The sequence below is a fragment of the Euprymna scolopes genome, chromosome 16, assembly GCF_053919585.1.
Source record: "Euprymna scolopes isolate OS-2025 chromosome 16, ASM5391958v1, whole genome shotgun sequence".
Taxonomy (NCBI): domain Eukaryota; kingdom Metazoa; phylum Mollusca; class Cephalopoda; order Sepiida; family Sepiolidae; genus Euprymna; species Euprymna scolopes.
In genome coordinates, this window is record NC_136497.1 from 137,781,539 (window position 1) to 137,797,245 (window position 15,707).

The window sequence follows — 15,707 nt, forward strand, 5'->3', positions numbered from 1 at the left end:
AAAAGGATTGATATGCCGTAAAACAAAAACAAAACAGAACAAGACGTAAAATATGTTTGGACTCTGTGTTATTCAGTGTATTTGCGAATGGTGACTTTGGTGATTTATTTAATTAATTCTTGACTTTTGTAACATGTATTTCTAAACATATTTTTTGTTGTGTAAGGCTCACTCCAAAGTAAATAAAAAAAAACATAAAGTGGCACAGTAAAAAAAAACAAAAAAAAAACGTACTCGTAGCGTTAAATGTAAAAAATATATTTATTACTGAATAAAATAGAATAAGCGTTCCTACAATAATAAACAGAAGACATCGTTAAAAATGTAAGTAAAATACTATACTATTTAAACTTCTATGCATAATTGTCTTTAAAATAATCCGGAACCATAAATAGACAGTTATTATTATTATTTTTTTTTGTTCGGGAACTTTTGGGAAATAAAAGGGGTTAATGATTTTTATCTGATAAAGATTGAACAATAAAGGGAGATAATTCACATTAATTAATGTTTGCGATGATGACGACGCGTTTCATTAATTAATGTTTGCGATGATGATGACGTGACACCATACGGACAAGCAAATTAATATATAGATAATAATAAAAATATTAATTATATTATAATTATAATAGTTATAATTAATATTAATTATAATAATAAGAATATTAATTATAAGTATATTAATTATAATAATACTAATCATAATTATAATAATATTAATTATGATTATAATAATATTAATGATGATAAGGGATAGTGTACATTTATTCACCCAAACGACACCTGGTTTTGAAAGTGCTCAGAAATAAACAGTTTAGTTAATTTAAACACTCTGCTAAAAATGTAGGTCAAAAGGAAACTTTTTTTTAAATATAATAAATATGAATATCTATTAACAGATTTAAAAGAAAAATAAATATGCTTATTTGTATACTTTTTTGCTAAAATTATTTTTACAGAAATAATAGTGAAAGTAAAAATATTGAAGATTTGATAAATTAAAATTAAATAAATTGAACGCATGTTTGAATAAACAGAAAAGATAAAAAATATTCATGATTGAATAAAATATCAAAAAGAAAATGAATGTTAAATTAAAATAGTATTTAAAAAAATTCATAATTAAATAAAATATGGAAAAAAAAATGAATGATAAATAAAAATCGTCTAAAAATAAAATGAATAAATTACATTTGTGTATTCATTTTTTTTTTTTTAAACTGTTATCCTCATCTTCAGTTGTTGTTTTGCCACGTTTCAGCCAGCCCATCCATACTCTGTATAGACAGGAAAAGGTGCTTTGAGCGGCACCTCCCCAGATGTGCACACAATACTCCATCTTAAGACATATCTGGCTCTTGTACAGGTAGAGAATTGTGTCAGGAGCAAGATAATTTCTGGAGCAGTAGAAAGATTCAAACATATTTTTCAGCATCTTTGAGAATGGATTTTATGCAAGCCATTCCATTCCATTCAAGGTCTGAAGTGAAGGTCAGTTTCAGATTGGGTTGATGTATTAGAGTAGGGACAAACACCTTGCCCAAGGGTGTCCAAGACAGTTTAGTATCATGCCAAAACAAATAAAAAGTCAGCAATAATTACCATGAATGTCGATCGAACCATTTTGGAGTGTAAGTAATATTCTGTTCATAAGCATTCATAACATCGCCACCTAAAAAGAAAAAGTATACGTACGTAAAAAAACATAAAAATTACGTCTTCTATGATTTGTACGCATTAGAGATTTTAGTGTCTGTAACTGAAACTAAAAATTCTCAAAGATTTAAAACTAGTTTAAAAAAAAAAAAAAAAATATGGAAGGCTTCCTACTTTGGGGCCCATGGCGCAGTGGATAGAGATGCTGAATCTCTACGGTTCGAGGTGAGAATTGTCTGAACATACACAAATTTAAATGTAATGTAAACAAACATCTCTCTACACAGCTCCCCACTTAGGATGTCCCTTACTTCTAAGTCGTAGTGTGCCTTGTTTGAGATGAACTGAAGTAAAAAAATAGAAAATATGAAAAATAAAATATTACAAAGTTTTCGATGATTATGGTGGATTCTACCAAAAGTCTTAGAAAAAAATGATTTCCATATTTTGTTTTTGAATTTTTGAGATGAAGATTGGTTATTCGTATTATTTGGATTCTTTGAACTACTGTTCTAGTCTTGAGTGTCATTTTCACATTTTGGTCGATGTAATCTTTGTTGGAAGGTTGGATGTTACGTCGACCGAAACATTGTGAAAATGACACTCAAGATTAGAACAGTATTCCGAAGAATCCAAATAATACAAATTTTCATATTCATTAAAAAAAAAAAAATTTTAAATTTACTGCGTTACTCGTTTTTCAAAAGTTTATTTTAACCGTATGAAATAATGCTTTTAAAGGATACTAGCGAGGGGTACCCGGCGTTGCCTGGGTGTTTGGAGGTGTGTGTGGAAACTCCGGGGGTGGGGGGGTGGTGTTAAAAAAAAAATTTTTTTGTAGGTAAGTATGAGGATCGAACCCGAACCGTTGAGGCAAAGTTGTAAATTAAAGTGTGAAAAAAAAAAAGTGCGACGTTAACCATTGCCCCACCGCGAGATGCAAACAGAAACACGTTTGAATTTATTTAATTACTTGGATTTGGCAAGTGCACGCTTTAATGAGTTAATGAAGTCAAGTTTGACTGCGGGATTTTTATTTTCCCAAGATGTTATAGGAAAAAGACTAACCCACATGCGGCGAGCGACAAATGTTGAATATTTATCTTCCCGAAATCAAGCAAATTAAATAGACAGGCGAGCTTCGTTGTTAACTGTGAGATATTACGATTTATATGTGATATAAATAGTTTTAAAAAGTTGTGAAGCGACCGACCGCTTCTCTGAAAAAAGCCTTTTGTAGACATACAGAAAAAGCGAACACACATACAAACATATATACATTTTCGCTTTTATATTTATAGATTATTAACTCCTATTAAAAAAACTTCAGAAGCAAATTAGTTTTTAAATTCGTAAAAAAAAGAAAAGAGTTTCAACCTCTCACATTCAAATACTCCTGAATCAATTTAAACTCATCATTATTAATCAAAATAAAAACCATTCCAATCTAGACATTTTTTGTGATACAACTTTCCGTTATTTACTTATTTGCAGACTTATCTTCATAAGTGTCGTTTCATGACATTTCGGCCAACTATTCCTCTCGCCTTGAATGTCAGGTGGTTAACCACAGCAGGATAGGAATGCTGAGTCTCTTAATCGAAGTGGCGCAGTGGATAGAGGCATTGAGTTTCTATGGTTCCAGGGGAGCATTGTCTGAAGATAACCGTTTCAATCCTACCCAAAGCTGGCCAGAGAATTAATTGACCAAAACATGGTGAGACGACGACAACTATGGAAGGCAGTACTGAGGATACTGTTAAGAGACTCAGCATTCCTACCCCATCGCAGTTAACCACCTGACGAAGACAATAGGAATAGATGGCCGAAACGTTGGGAATCAACAACTATAAAGATGAGGATAACAGTCCACAAATAAATAGATATACAAATTACTCATCTCAAAGGAGTCCAATACTAAAATAATAAATTTCTGTTAGTTAGCTGGGTTCTTGTCCAGAATTTCCCCAATATCAAAAAATAAAAATAAAGAAAAATCTGCATGATGTAAATACCCAGGACAAACCGAAACTATCATGTTCCAAAAATCACACAAATTGATCAAGTAGTTTTATTTTTATAAAGAAAATCATTTTTAACACGAATTGGAGCGAAATTCAAAAATTGAAATATTAAATTTCAAGTGAAATCAATAGTACCCACTGAATTGTCATGTCACAGTAATGAACATATCCAAAAATCACGAAAAACAAGGTAAAAATCATTTTTAACATGAATTCATAGACATTACAACATAAATCTAGTAAATATTTATTTACTTTTATTGTTGAGTTACCTCCCTTGACTGTTTTTTTTTTTTTTAAATTTCCCTAGATGAACCAGGTTTGTTTAATATTTTTTTACCAAATTAATTTATCTTTCATCCAATGTTCACTTTAGCGTTTGGTCCCCCCAAGCAATGACTCCATCTTGTTTACTACACCATTTTTTGGTTCTTCTTTATTATTTGGAGCGAAATTAAAAAATCGAAATATTGAATTTCAAGTAAAACCCAATGGTATCTACTGAATTGTTATGTCACAGTAATGAACATATCCAAAAATCATGAAAAACGATAAGGTAAAAAATTAATTGTTAATGAAAAAAGTTTTTGAAGACAATTAGCAAAAATTAAGTTCTGCTAAATTTGCCAAAGATTCTTAGTTTTCAGAAAAGATTTACCTCCCTTTGTTATGACTTGAACTCTCTGGTTTGTTTGCTTTTTTGCAAAACTCAATTTTCGCTAATTATCTTCGAAAACTAATTTTCATTAATAATTAATTTTCTACCTTACCGTTTTTCATAATTTTTTAATATTTTCATTACTGTGACATGACAATTGAGTGGATACCATTGGTTTCACTTGAAATTCAATATTTCATTTTTTGAATTTCGGTAAAATAATGAAAAAGAACCAATTATTCTTTAAAAGGAAAAATAAGAAAAGAATTTTGTGAAAACAATTTTTAAGGAAATAAATGTTATGTGAGTATACTTATTTACTAAAATGCAGAAACAACAAGCCGAGCATGTGAGGTTCCCCTCCATGAGTAAAAAATTTACTTCCACCATTACTAATGTTTGTGCAAAATTAAAAAAAAAATCTAAGACATGATTATCGAGAAAAATGCAAACAAACAAACGAACAGACAAATGATTTCTGTTTTCCAATGTTTGTAGTGGTTACGTTTACACACATTAACAGACATATAAAAAGATGGAGTTTACCAAACTCCATCATCTCGACTGCAATCGTAAAATGATGATGAAGCAAATGCTTGTGCAACCGTCCTCTTAAAAAATACACTTCCACTATCATTAGTAATCATCACTTATCCTCAGTTAGCCTTTTGGCCTTGATATGTAGTGAGTTTTTCCTTTGATTAAACAACATTGATTGATGATTGGATTATAAAATGGATTGCAAATTTTTATAAACGATGGATGTCACTGTATAATTTAGGAAAAAATATTTCTTACCAATGTCTCCCCAGGGATGAGCTTCTGAAAATGATCCATGGAAATTTACCTGAAATATTTTTTTTTAAATAAAATGATGGAAATTTCAAAAAATAAATTCAATTTTGTCTAATACAAATTACAAATATTATTAAATTAATTCAAAATATCATATTCCTTGTGTTTAAGGGACAACAAAAAAGCCTTGATTTTTATCATGAAATTAAAAATATCACAATTTTTGTCATTTTTCTAAATTGCAATTTGAAAGGTTATGTTTTTCATTTATCTGAGAAAATAATCAAAAAATAATTTTCAGATAAGATTGTTGCAAACACAATTATTTTGGACTAAAACTAATATTGGTAAAAAGTTTGATAAATTTCCACTAATAATTGAAAAAGTCAAAATATTTAGCCAACAACCAAATTGAAAGATTACAGAGGTCACCAGTCATATCTTACAAATATACTTTTGTGTAAACAAAAAGTAGGGTTTGATATTCTTGAAATAAGATCCAGTTTGCATATTGTGGTTGGAAATTTAGGATCAACTATTTTGTGTGAAGCAAAGGCTCTCATTAACTGATCAATTGTTTTTTTTTTTATTACATTTTCACCCCAAGCAAGGCACATTGCCACTTTCATGTAGGGGGCTACTATCAGGGACATAAGCTACAGGGGTACTATGTAGGGAGTTGGGCAGCAAGATGTCGGTTCATGTTACATTTGAACTTCTGCATGTCAGTACAGTTGGGGAAACAGGGACCTGGAAGGGAATTCCAAAGTCTAGTCTGGGGAAGAAACTACTGGAATAGAAGGCTCCCTTACATTTAGAGATCTCTACTGTGAAGGGGTGAGATTTACCTGCTTTTCAGGTTTGGCGGGGGTATTTACGTTGAGGGTGTACAAGTGCTTGCAGTTCGTTGAAGCATTCACCGTTAAAGTACTTGTAGAATTTGATATTCATTGTATTTATTTACGACATATTTAAAAAGGAAACGGTTTTAAATCAATAGAAATGTAGGTGCTTCTTCGTTATAATAGCGAAATTCGAAATATTGATTTCCAAGTAAAACGAATGGTATCCACTTTATTGTCATGTCGCAGTAATGAATATATCCAAAACTTATGAAAAACGATAAGATAGTGAATAGAAATACAGAGAAGAGAATTAAACGAAGAAAAATATTTGTTTCGACTAACTTGAACTGTAATTTCTACTGTCCGTACTCTCTTTCTAAAAACTGCTCATCGTGTTTTCAACTCATCTTTTTTCATCGCAGTTTTTATCGTCCTATACAAATTAATGCCATATCTGAAATGGAATACGTACATCAAGTCTGTTGCCAAGGTCGCTGGAAAGATGGTGGGATCCTTCTACCGCTCCAGAAGATATCTCACTACTGATGCAATTCTCTATCTATATAAAAGCCAAGCACGTCCAAGGATGGAATACTGCTGCCATATCTGGGCAGGAGCTGCTAAAAACAGCCTATCCTGCCTTGACAGAGTACAAAATAGACTTAGTGGCTTAGTGGGGGATGCCCTTTTCTCTAACCTGCAACCTCTCTCCCACAGAAGAGACGTTGCGAGCCTATCCTTGTTTTATCGTTATTTCCATGGCAGGTACTCATCTGAACTCCAATCTATGGTCCCCCCTTGCCAATCTTTCACGAAAAACACCCGTCTAGCTGAATCCACTGTCAAAAATTTCCCCACTCTTTATCTGTACCTAAATCAAAACATGAATTCCATGAACAAAGCTTCTTTCTTAGAACTGCACGCCTGTGGAACTCTGTTCCGTCTGCCTGCTTCCCATCTGACTACAACTTGGATGTGTTCAAGTCCAACGTTAACAAATTCCTAATGAACCGCCCCCCTTAAGTAAACACTTCATCAAATCTCCTCACTAACGTAATGTACTTGCAATAACCCTTACCCCTGAGTGGCTTCCAGGCCTTGATAAGTGGTGACCACTGTAAAAAAATATATATATATATATATATATATATACTGAGCCTTCTACAAACGAAGATCTTTTCCTTCTCTTTCCTTCCTTCATTCCGTCACCTTACAGAATAGAGAGAGAGAGAGAGAGAAAGAGGCACATCCGTTTGTATAAGTCACTTTCTTCATTACTTTCACCACATATTCAATTTCCGGTACTTGTACAGTTTAATCAAGACATTAAAAAATGAAAATGTCGAAAAAAAATTATATATTGTATGTATCCGATTTGAACTGAAGATCTCCGAAAAAAAATTTCACTTAATTTGATCGAGTAGTTTTTTTTTTTTGTTCTTTTACAGCGGAAAAACACGTTTTTATGAGAATACGAAGGCAGACATTTTGGATTTTGTTTTAATTTTTGTTTGAATTGTAGAACACGCCACGGGGAGATAACTCCAGTTAAAGCGCTGATACTTCCTCCCCATCTTTAATACTAGCTTTCCTTCCTAAAAAAAAAAAAAAAAAAAAAAAAAAAAAAAAAAAAAAAAAATCGAACCTTTTGCTCGGTATCATAACAAATTGTTTTTTTTGCTGTAAAAAAAAAAAAAAAAAAAGAAAAAAAAAAAAAACTACTAGATGAAATTAAGTGAAATTTTTTTCAGAGAACTTCATTCCATAACGAATACATACAATTTAAACTTTTTTTTCGATATTTTCATTTTTTAATGTGTTGATTGAACTGTACAAGTACCCAATTTCCCTAATTCAATTCCGCTACGGATATAAAATGATTATTAATGTAAATAGTTTTCAAAAGAATTTCAGGTCTAATATATAAACGGCTATATGTCTGTCTGTCTGTCCGTCTCCATATTTTCAAACTATCTCCTCCGAAACTAAAAGTTGCAGAACGATTAGATTTTTTACGGACTGTTCTTTTATGGGTCTTTAGCCGGTTAAAATAGTTTTTAAGGGATCAAAATTGAAAAAAAAAGTTATACATTTTGTATATTTATCTTAGTTTATTTTTAATTTTTAATCAGCACATATGCGTGTCACGTTGGTACAGTGGTAACATCACCAGCTTAGAATGCTACAGTTTACAGTTTTGGTTTCGATTCTAACTGATGGCACTCAGATGCTTTTTTTTTTTTCCTTTTGAAAATTATGACTATAATAATATGTACGAAATCTGAACAAATTAAAATATCATATTTAAGCGTATTTTACGCCTGGGAAAAATCAGGCACTTCCCGCTAATGTATTATAGATAAACAGCTTCAAGTCAGGAAAAGTAACTCAGTCCATCTAGTTACAATTAATGGTTGATGTCACACAATAATCTATTTGTACAAAGTACATGTTTTATGTAATAATGCATTGATATTTAACTAATTGCGACATGACAATTAGGTAGATAACATTGTTTTTAGTTGAAATTTACATAAAAAGTAAGTTATAATTTTTAATAAAAACTCAATTTTTTTAACTGTTTGATTTTTTTTTTTTTTTTTTTTTTTATTCAATTTTCACCCCAAACAAGGCACAGTACCACTTTGAAGCAGGGGGCTACTATCGGGGACTTAATTAGCGGGGTCATTATGAAGGGAGATGAGTAGAAAGATGTTTGTTGACATTACACTTGAACTTCTGCATATCGTTGCAGTTGGGAAAGCAGAATCCCGGAAGGGAGTTCCAAAGACTCGCAGTTCTGGGGAAGAAACTATGTGAGTAAAAGGCTTTCTTGCACCTAGGGATCTCTACTGTAAAGGGATGAGACTTAGTAGCTTGTCGGGTTTGTCGGGGGTAGTTACGTCGGGGAGGTACAAGTGTTTGCAGTTCGTCAGAGCATTCACCATTGACGTATTTGTAGAACAGGCAGAGGGATGCAACATCTCGTCGATGGGACAGAGGCTGAAGCCTAGATGACAGTTCAGGACCTATCAGGTTGGCGACTCTCTTTTGAATTTCAGTATTATAATAAAGAAGAACTGAAATTTATAATAATTTACTTTTACTTACAGACGCCATTGTCCGGAGAAAACCTTCTTTGAGGCCAAGACTATGCCAGAGAATGTCTGCGACTTGGTGAGATGTGATACCAAACAAGAAAGCTACAAGTTTTTCAGCGTTCTGAAAATAAATAAAATAAAAAAACGAAAGTAAAAAAAAACTGTACTTAAATATTTATTATGATATTGTTTATGGCTTCCTCAATGCTAAGATACGCCTTTTAAAAAAAATTTATAATTAGGCTGTCAAATTTCGGAGTTGCATCCGATCAGGTCATTGAACATTGTTCATAACAGCCTTCTAGGTATGTCTGCTTGTAAAGATATAAATAGACCTTAATTCTATCCCTTTCATTGTGGTTGTTAGATTCACTGCATGTTTCTAAAAGTTCAGACAGAAGTAAAAATTTGACTTCTTTTTTTTTTATTTACTTATGTTCACCCCTTACAAAGCATATCGCCACTTGGACGTAAGGGGTTACTATTTGGTGCTTTGTCTAGGAAAGATTAATAAGATATTTGTTTATGTTACATTTAAACTTCTGCATATCAGTACAGCCAGGGAAGTAGGCAGCAGGAAGGGTTGGTTAGTTGGTTGTTTTTGTTTTACGGCATATCAACCCTTTTCGGGTTATTTAATGCCGAATCCAAAGATTTTGAAGAAAAAATGTTTTTAATCGAATATATTTGTTGTTTTCAAGTCAGTTTCTATTTAACCCATAGTTGGAACCCTAACAGGTACTACCACTCCGGGTTAGAGTGGACCTGGAAGCAATGGTAATTAAAGGGTGGCTCCACACTCCCCAAAGCCCACAAGCCGGGGCCTCACCACTGGATATAGTTTAAGGTCATATCCAGGACCCCCATTGAGGGACTTTTACCCTCTGCAGGGGGGCAGTCGGCGTATTCTAATGCCCCACCGACAGGACCAGCAGGAAGGGAATTTCAAAGTCTAACTGTTCGAGGGAATAGAAAGCCTTCTGGTATTTAGGGACATCAACAGTGAAGGGGTGAGATCTTATTGCTAAGCGGGTTTGTCGGGGATATGAACGTCGAGGGGGTACAAGTGAAACGAGTTCACCTAATCTAAGGTCTGAATCATGTAATCAGCAGAACAATCACATTCCACACTGATGATTCCAAGAAAAGGGTGAGACACATATGTGGATAAAAATTTATAAAGTATTTATAATGTGCATCAGGATGGGTATCTGTTCACTACCAACTGCAACACTTGAGTAGATTACCTTTTCCTCCCTTTTAAAGCACACACACACACACACACACACACACACACACATATGTATACTAGCAGGCCATCTGGCATTGCTCAGTCATAAAATATGCTTAAATAGGATACTTTAATTGATATAGATTTTATATTATTATAGGGTAAATATGATTTCAAAAGTGAAAAAAAAAAAAAAATGACTCTGGTGCCATCAGCTGGAATTAAAACCAAAACATTCAGCGCTCCAGTCTTGATTGTTTTCATCTAAGCTATTTCCAGATGGATTTTTGAAAAAAAAAAAAAAAAAAAAAAAAAAAAAGGCTTAAAGTTAAGCAACTTCAGGCTAAAAATGTATGTACAGGATGGAACAATAAAATTGTCACCCTAGAAAAGACGATATGATTCCATTTCCACTTGATGAAAATCAGTTTTTCTTTTTTTGTTGCAGACCATCTACTAATTGGCCAGTTGTGTACAAATCCCAAGAGCGATAAGAGCCTTCTCTCATGTCTTAAAGTGACATAATGTTCAATGAGCGAGACTGGAGATGCACCGTTGTACAACTCATGGTCTCTACCAATCCAAGTTATGACAACTGAACCATTGCCAGCACCCTTAAATGGACTGCCATGAATAATAGGGACATGCCAAAGGTGATGAAAACAAAGTTTCCGGCCATGCTTATGGTTATTGGTATGTTTTTTTGTTTTTTTTTACAAAGGCATAACCACATTATCAAGGCCCAGAGGCCACTCAAGGATAAGGGTTAAAGAGTATACAGTAGAAATTGGACAATATAGTAATCATTAGTAATGAAAATTTGGTAAATTTGATAACTTATATGGAACGGCTCATCAAGAACTTATTTACTTTAGACTTGAACAAAACCATATTGTAGTCAGCCGGAAAGCAGGAAATCGGAAGACAATTCCACAGGCGTGCAGTTCTAAGAAAGAAGCTTTGTTCATGGAATCTACGTTTAGGTTTAGGCATAGATAAAAAGTAGGGGGAATTATTGATAGTTCAAAGTGATTTCATACCTTTAAAGTCTGCTTGAAAGTCAACATCAAAGTGTACCTGGATGTGCAATCAGGTGGTCGCTGGCAGACACTGGGCATGGCAGCAGGACTCGGTGCCAACCCACAAGTCCAAAGAGACCCAGGCATGGCTTCAGAAGGAGTGCTACGACTTTGTATCCTTCTCTCATTGCCCTCCTCATTCTCCCCTGACCTGAACTACTTTGTTTGGTCATACGTTGAATAACTACAAGAAACCAATAGCAATGGCCAAGAACACATTGCCTGAAAGTACTTCTTTTAAACTCCTCGGCCTAACGTTTACAGGGAATATGAACTGGAATAGATACATTGAGAGCATTGCTAAGGCTGCTGTAAGGAAGGTTGGCTCCCTCTACCGTGCTAGAAAACTACTTACGCCTGAAAGTATCCTGTACCTCTATAAGGCCACCATTCGCCTATGTATGGAGTACTGTTGTCACATCTGGGCTGGTGCATCTGCTGCTTGTCTCTCGCTCCTGGACAGGGTTCAAAAGAGAGTCGCCAACCTGATAGGTCCTGAACTGTCATCTAGGCTTCAGCCTCTGTCCCAGCAACGAGATGTTGCATCCCTCTGCCTGTTCTACAAATACGTCAATGGTGAATGCTCTGACGAACTGCAAACACTAGTACCTCCTCAACGTAACTACCCCCGACAAACCCAACAAGCTACTAAGTCTCATCCCTTTACAGTAGAGATCCCTAGGTGCAAGAAAGCCTTTTACTCCAATAGTTTCTTCCCCAGAACTGCAGGTCTTTGGAACTCCCTTCCAGGATTCTGCTTTCCCAAGTGTACTGATATGCAGAAGTTCAAGTGTAATGTGAACAAACATCTTTCTACTCATCTCCCTTCATAATGCCCCTGCAAATTAAGTTCCTGATATTAGTCCCCTACTTCAAAGTGGCACTGTGCCTTGTTTGGGGTGAAAATTGAATAAAAAAAAATTAAAAAAAACATCACCCTTCCACAACAACAAATACATGCTGCCACTTCCGAACCCATATTGAGGCAGTGATTGAGGCTGAAGGCGGTTACATTGAATAGCTGTCAGCTCTACTACATAATCAAGTTACCTGAATTGACTTTTTTCAATAAAAGTTTTCAAATAAAGCTGTAGTGTTGTTTTCTTTAGGGCGACACATTTTATCATTCAATACTGTACGCATGTTCAGAAATTAGTTGATTTACTCCTGTCAAGATCAACTGGGTTTTTTTGGGGGGTTTTTTTTTTTCAATTTTGACCCTTTAGTAGTTATTTTTACAGGCTAAAAACCAAATCAAAACTGTTCCTGAAGTCTAAATACTCTATATATCAAGTTTCAAGTCTGTAGACAAAATATTCAGAGAGGAGTTTGGTAGAGACGCTTTACACACACAAGGTCATATATATTTGTGTGCTAGAATGTTTCCATCCTAAATTCTATGCAATTATGCACAATGTAGAAACTACGCATAAAAAAATTAAGCGTAATAATTAAATGAAACCAATCATCTAATGGAAACAAAAATGGATGGTAATATTCAATGCTGCCAAGACTAAGTGTCTCTCCTTTAATAATTACAAGAATCCTTTTCAACCACTGATAGCCATGGCTAATGATACACTGCCTGAAAGCTTTTCGTTCAAACTTGTTGGCTTAACATTCACAGGGAGCATGAATCAGAACAGATACATTGAGGGGATTACCACAGCTGCAACGAAGAAGGTGGGCTCTCTTGACTGTGCTAGAGAGTTACTTACAACTGAGAGTATCCTGCAGCGCCACAAGGCCACCATATGGAGTATTGTTGCCATATTTGGGCTGGTGCATCTGCTACTAGTTTTTCACTCCTAGACAGGGTTCAAGAAAGAATCACCAACCTAATAAGTCACGTTGTTAACTAACTCCAACTCCTGTCCCATCGATGAAATACTGCATCCCCGTGTTTAGTTTACAAGTATTTTAATGGAAGGTGCTCTGACAAATTCCAAGTCCTTGTGCCCCCTCGACCTAAATATCCTCGACAAACCCGACAGGCAACAAAATCATACCCCTACACAGTAGAGATGCCAGAAAACCTTCTACTCTAATAGCTTCTTCCCTCAAACTGCTATACTTTGGAATTGTAAAGCAAGGGTTGTACAATCTCTAACCACTCCTTTCCTGAATTGGCATTGCTTGAGTTCAGTGACAAGGAGAAGTCCAGGAAACAATGCAGAGATAAGCGGAGAGCATAGACAGCACCTGGAATTTCAAAATGGTCACCCATTTTAGTACTGATCAGGCTCAATGTTGCTTAATTTTGGTAATCTAACGAGAACCGGTGTGTCAACGTAATAATGCCGTACCTAGAACTATATATACTTTTATGCACATAAATAAAATAAATACATCCCATAAAAATAAGGGCGACCTATACACACATACATATATATAGATATATATACATATATATATATGAATAACAAAAAGAGCTTATAGCTCTTTAAAAAACGCTAAGGTAACGAAAAAAATAAAATAAATAAATAAAAATAACAGCGTTTCGAAGTTCCTAATATCACTAAAAAAAAAAATTTTTTTAAAAATGCCAACTGCAAATTTTTTTATATATATATGTATATAAATAGCATTGACCCGGAGTAGGCTGACTCCATCCATCCTGGTCACTGCATCCCTCATCTAGCTACTTTTCAGCATAAGGTGGATTTTTAATAGATTTATTTTAAGAAAGTGTGTGGTTGGGGGGGATATATTAAATATTCATTTTTTTTTAATATAGAGTATAACAAAGAAGGATAAACAACTCAGTTTTATTACTTGTTTGTTTACAAATGCTACATGCACCAAAAGTCAATCCAAAGGATTTCCTTTTGTTTTTATTTTGTGGGGTCCTTTAAACCTAATTGATCTAAAAATATTAATGGAAGACATCATGTAGGATAAAATTATCTTTTTTTTTTTTTTTGATAAGTGCCTTTTGAAATTTTCTCTATGTTAGGAAGCAGTCATGAATTTTTTTCCTTGGAAAAAGAATATGTGAAATGAAGGATAGCAGCAATTTTGATGTTGACGGTTTTATTTTTTTATGTCTTTAATTTGATTTAAGATTAAATCTATACTACTGAATTAGTCAAGCTCTCCATGAATATTTTGTTATTCTGAGAATAGCCTGTACTTGGAATTGAACCTTAAACCTCCACATCCAAAATTGTGAAACATGATACCAATTTTTTTTTTTTAAACTTGAATTATACTTTTTTATTGCTTCTTGCTAAGTGTTGGGATGGCATCTCTACAGATTCTGACAATGGACTATTCCCGACTTCACTTCGGGTGACCAGGTTCTGCTTTTTAGCAGTCTGAATCCAAGACTCAGAAAGAGACAGTCAGTCATAAGTTTACTTTGTCCTTCAGTTGAGTGGGAACCCCGCTCAACTGACATTGCGTCTGTATTTTCTGTTTGATATATTATTCATTTCACTGTTTTCGAGTCTTCTCGTTATTCAGTTTAAGTGTAACAGGGTTCAGCTCAATCTGCTGCTGAGTTCAGATTAGAAAATATATTCTTCAAGAATGTGACCAATTTTTATGTCATGTGTTTAAACTGTGCGCACACACACAGAAGTGGTTGGCAGGGCAAAGTAACTGTCTGATCAGTGCAGATCTGTCAAGGAGGTGAATAGGTCAAGTAGTTGACCTCACAACTGCGGGTTTAAACACCTGCAAGAGAACAGGTCGACATAAACAAGTGAGACGACAGAAAGAAAAGAGGCAAAGAGCGATGGTGAGCCACGAGTCATGTTGCTGCACTGTGTCGCTGAAATCTGCCCAGCTCCTGCCACCCACTCCTGTCTACTGACTGACGCGCAACACAGAGTGAGAAACATATGAGTGTTTTATATTTTTCTAACAAATAATTTTTTTGTTACATCACATTATTTGACATCAGTTTACTGAAGGTTTCTTTTATTTGACCAAGTTATGGAAAACTTGCAAAAAATTTAATGATTGATTCTTCCCTTTTTTGTCTAATATAAATTCTGTTTTATATATATAGATATATATATATATATATATATATATATATATATAAAGTAGTAGTGTTCGTGTGTGTGTGTGTGTACAACTCTCCTACAACCCAAATCACTGGACTAATCATGACTAAACCTGGCATGATGATGGTTCCCCAACCTAGGGATGGTGCACACCATTTTTCAAGGTTAAGGTCATAGCATATGTATATATACAGTCCACACCATTGAACCGATCATGACCAAACCTGACATGATGATAGTCTTCAACCTAAGAATGGTGCACATTAATTTTCAATGTTAAGGTCAAATGTTAAAGTTGGGAC

At 34.2% G+C, this 15,707-nt stretch overlaps 1 protein-coding gene across 3 annotated transcripts in view; it reads right to left on the bottom strand.

The window, feature by feature from the left end:
- The window catches only part of LOC145296124 (phosphatidylinositol-glycan-specific phospholipase D-like), a 92,803-nt gene that overhangs the window by 53,327 nt on the left and 23,769 nt on the right, over positions 1-15,707 (bottom strand). For 2 of the 3 annotated variants that reach the window (XR_013869970.1, XM_080142275.1), the window contains exons 5-7: positions 9,093-9,203; positions 5,140-5,188; positions 1,606-1,675 (exon numbers count right to left, since the gene is read on the bottom strand). Coding sequence is in view for 2 of the 3 variants with exons in the window: in XM_080142275.1 (XP_079998401.1) it covers positions 1,606-1,675; positions 5,140-5,188; positions 9,093-9,203 (230 nt within the window). In the remaining variant the exon portion in view is untranslated. Of the gene's footprint in view, positions 1-1,605; positions 1,676-5,139; positions 5,189-9,092; positions 9,204-15,707 lie in introns of those variants that run through there. The other variant, XM_080142276.1, reaches the window with a different exon arrangement.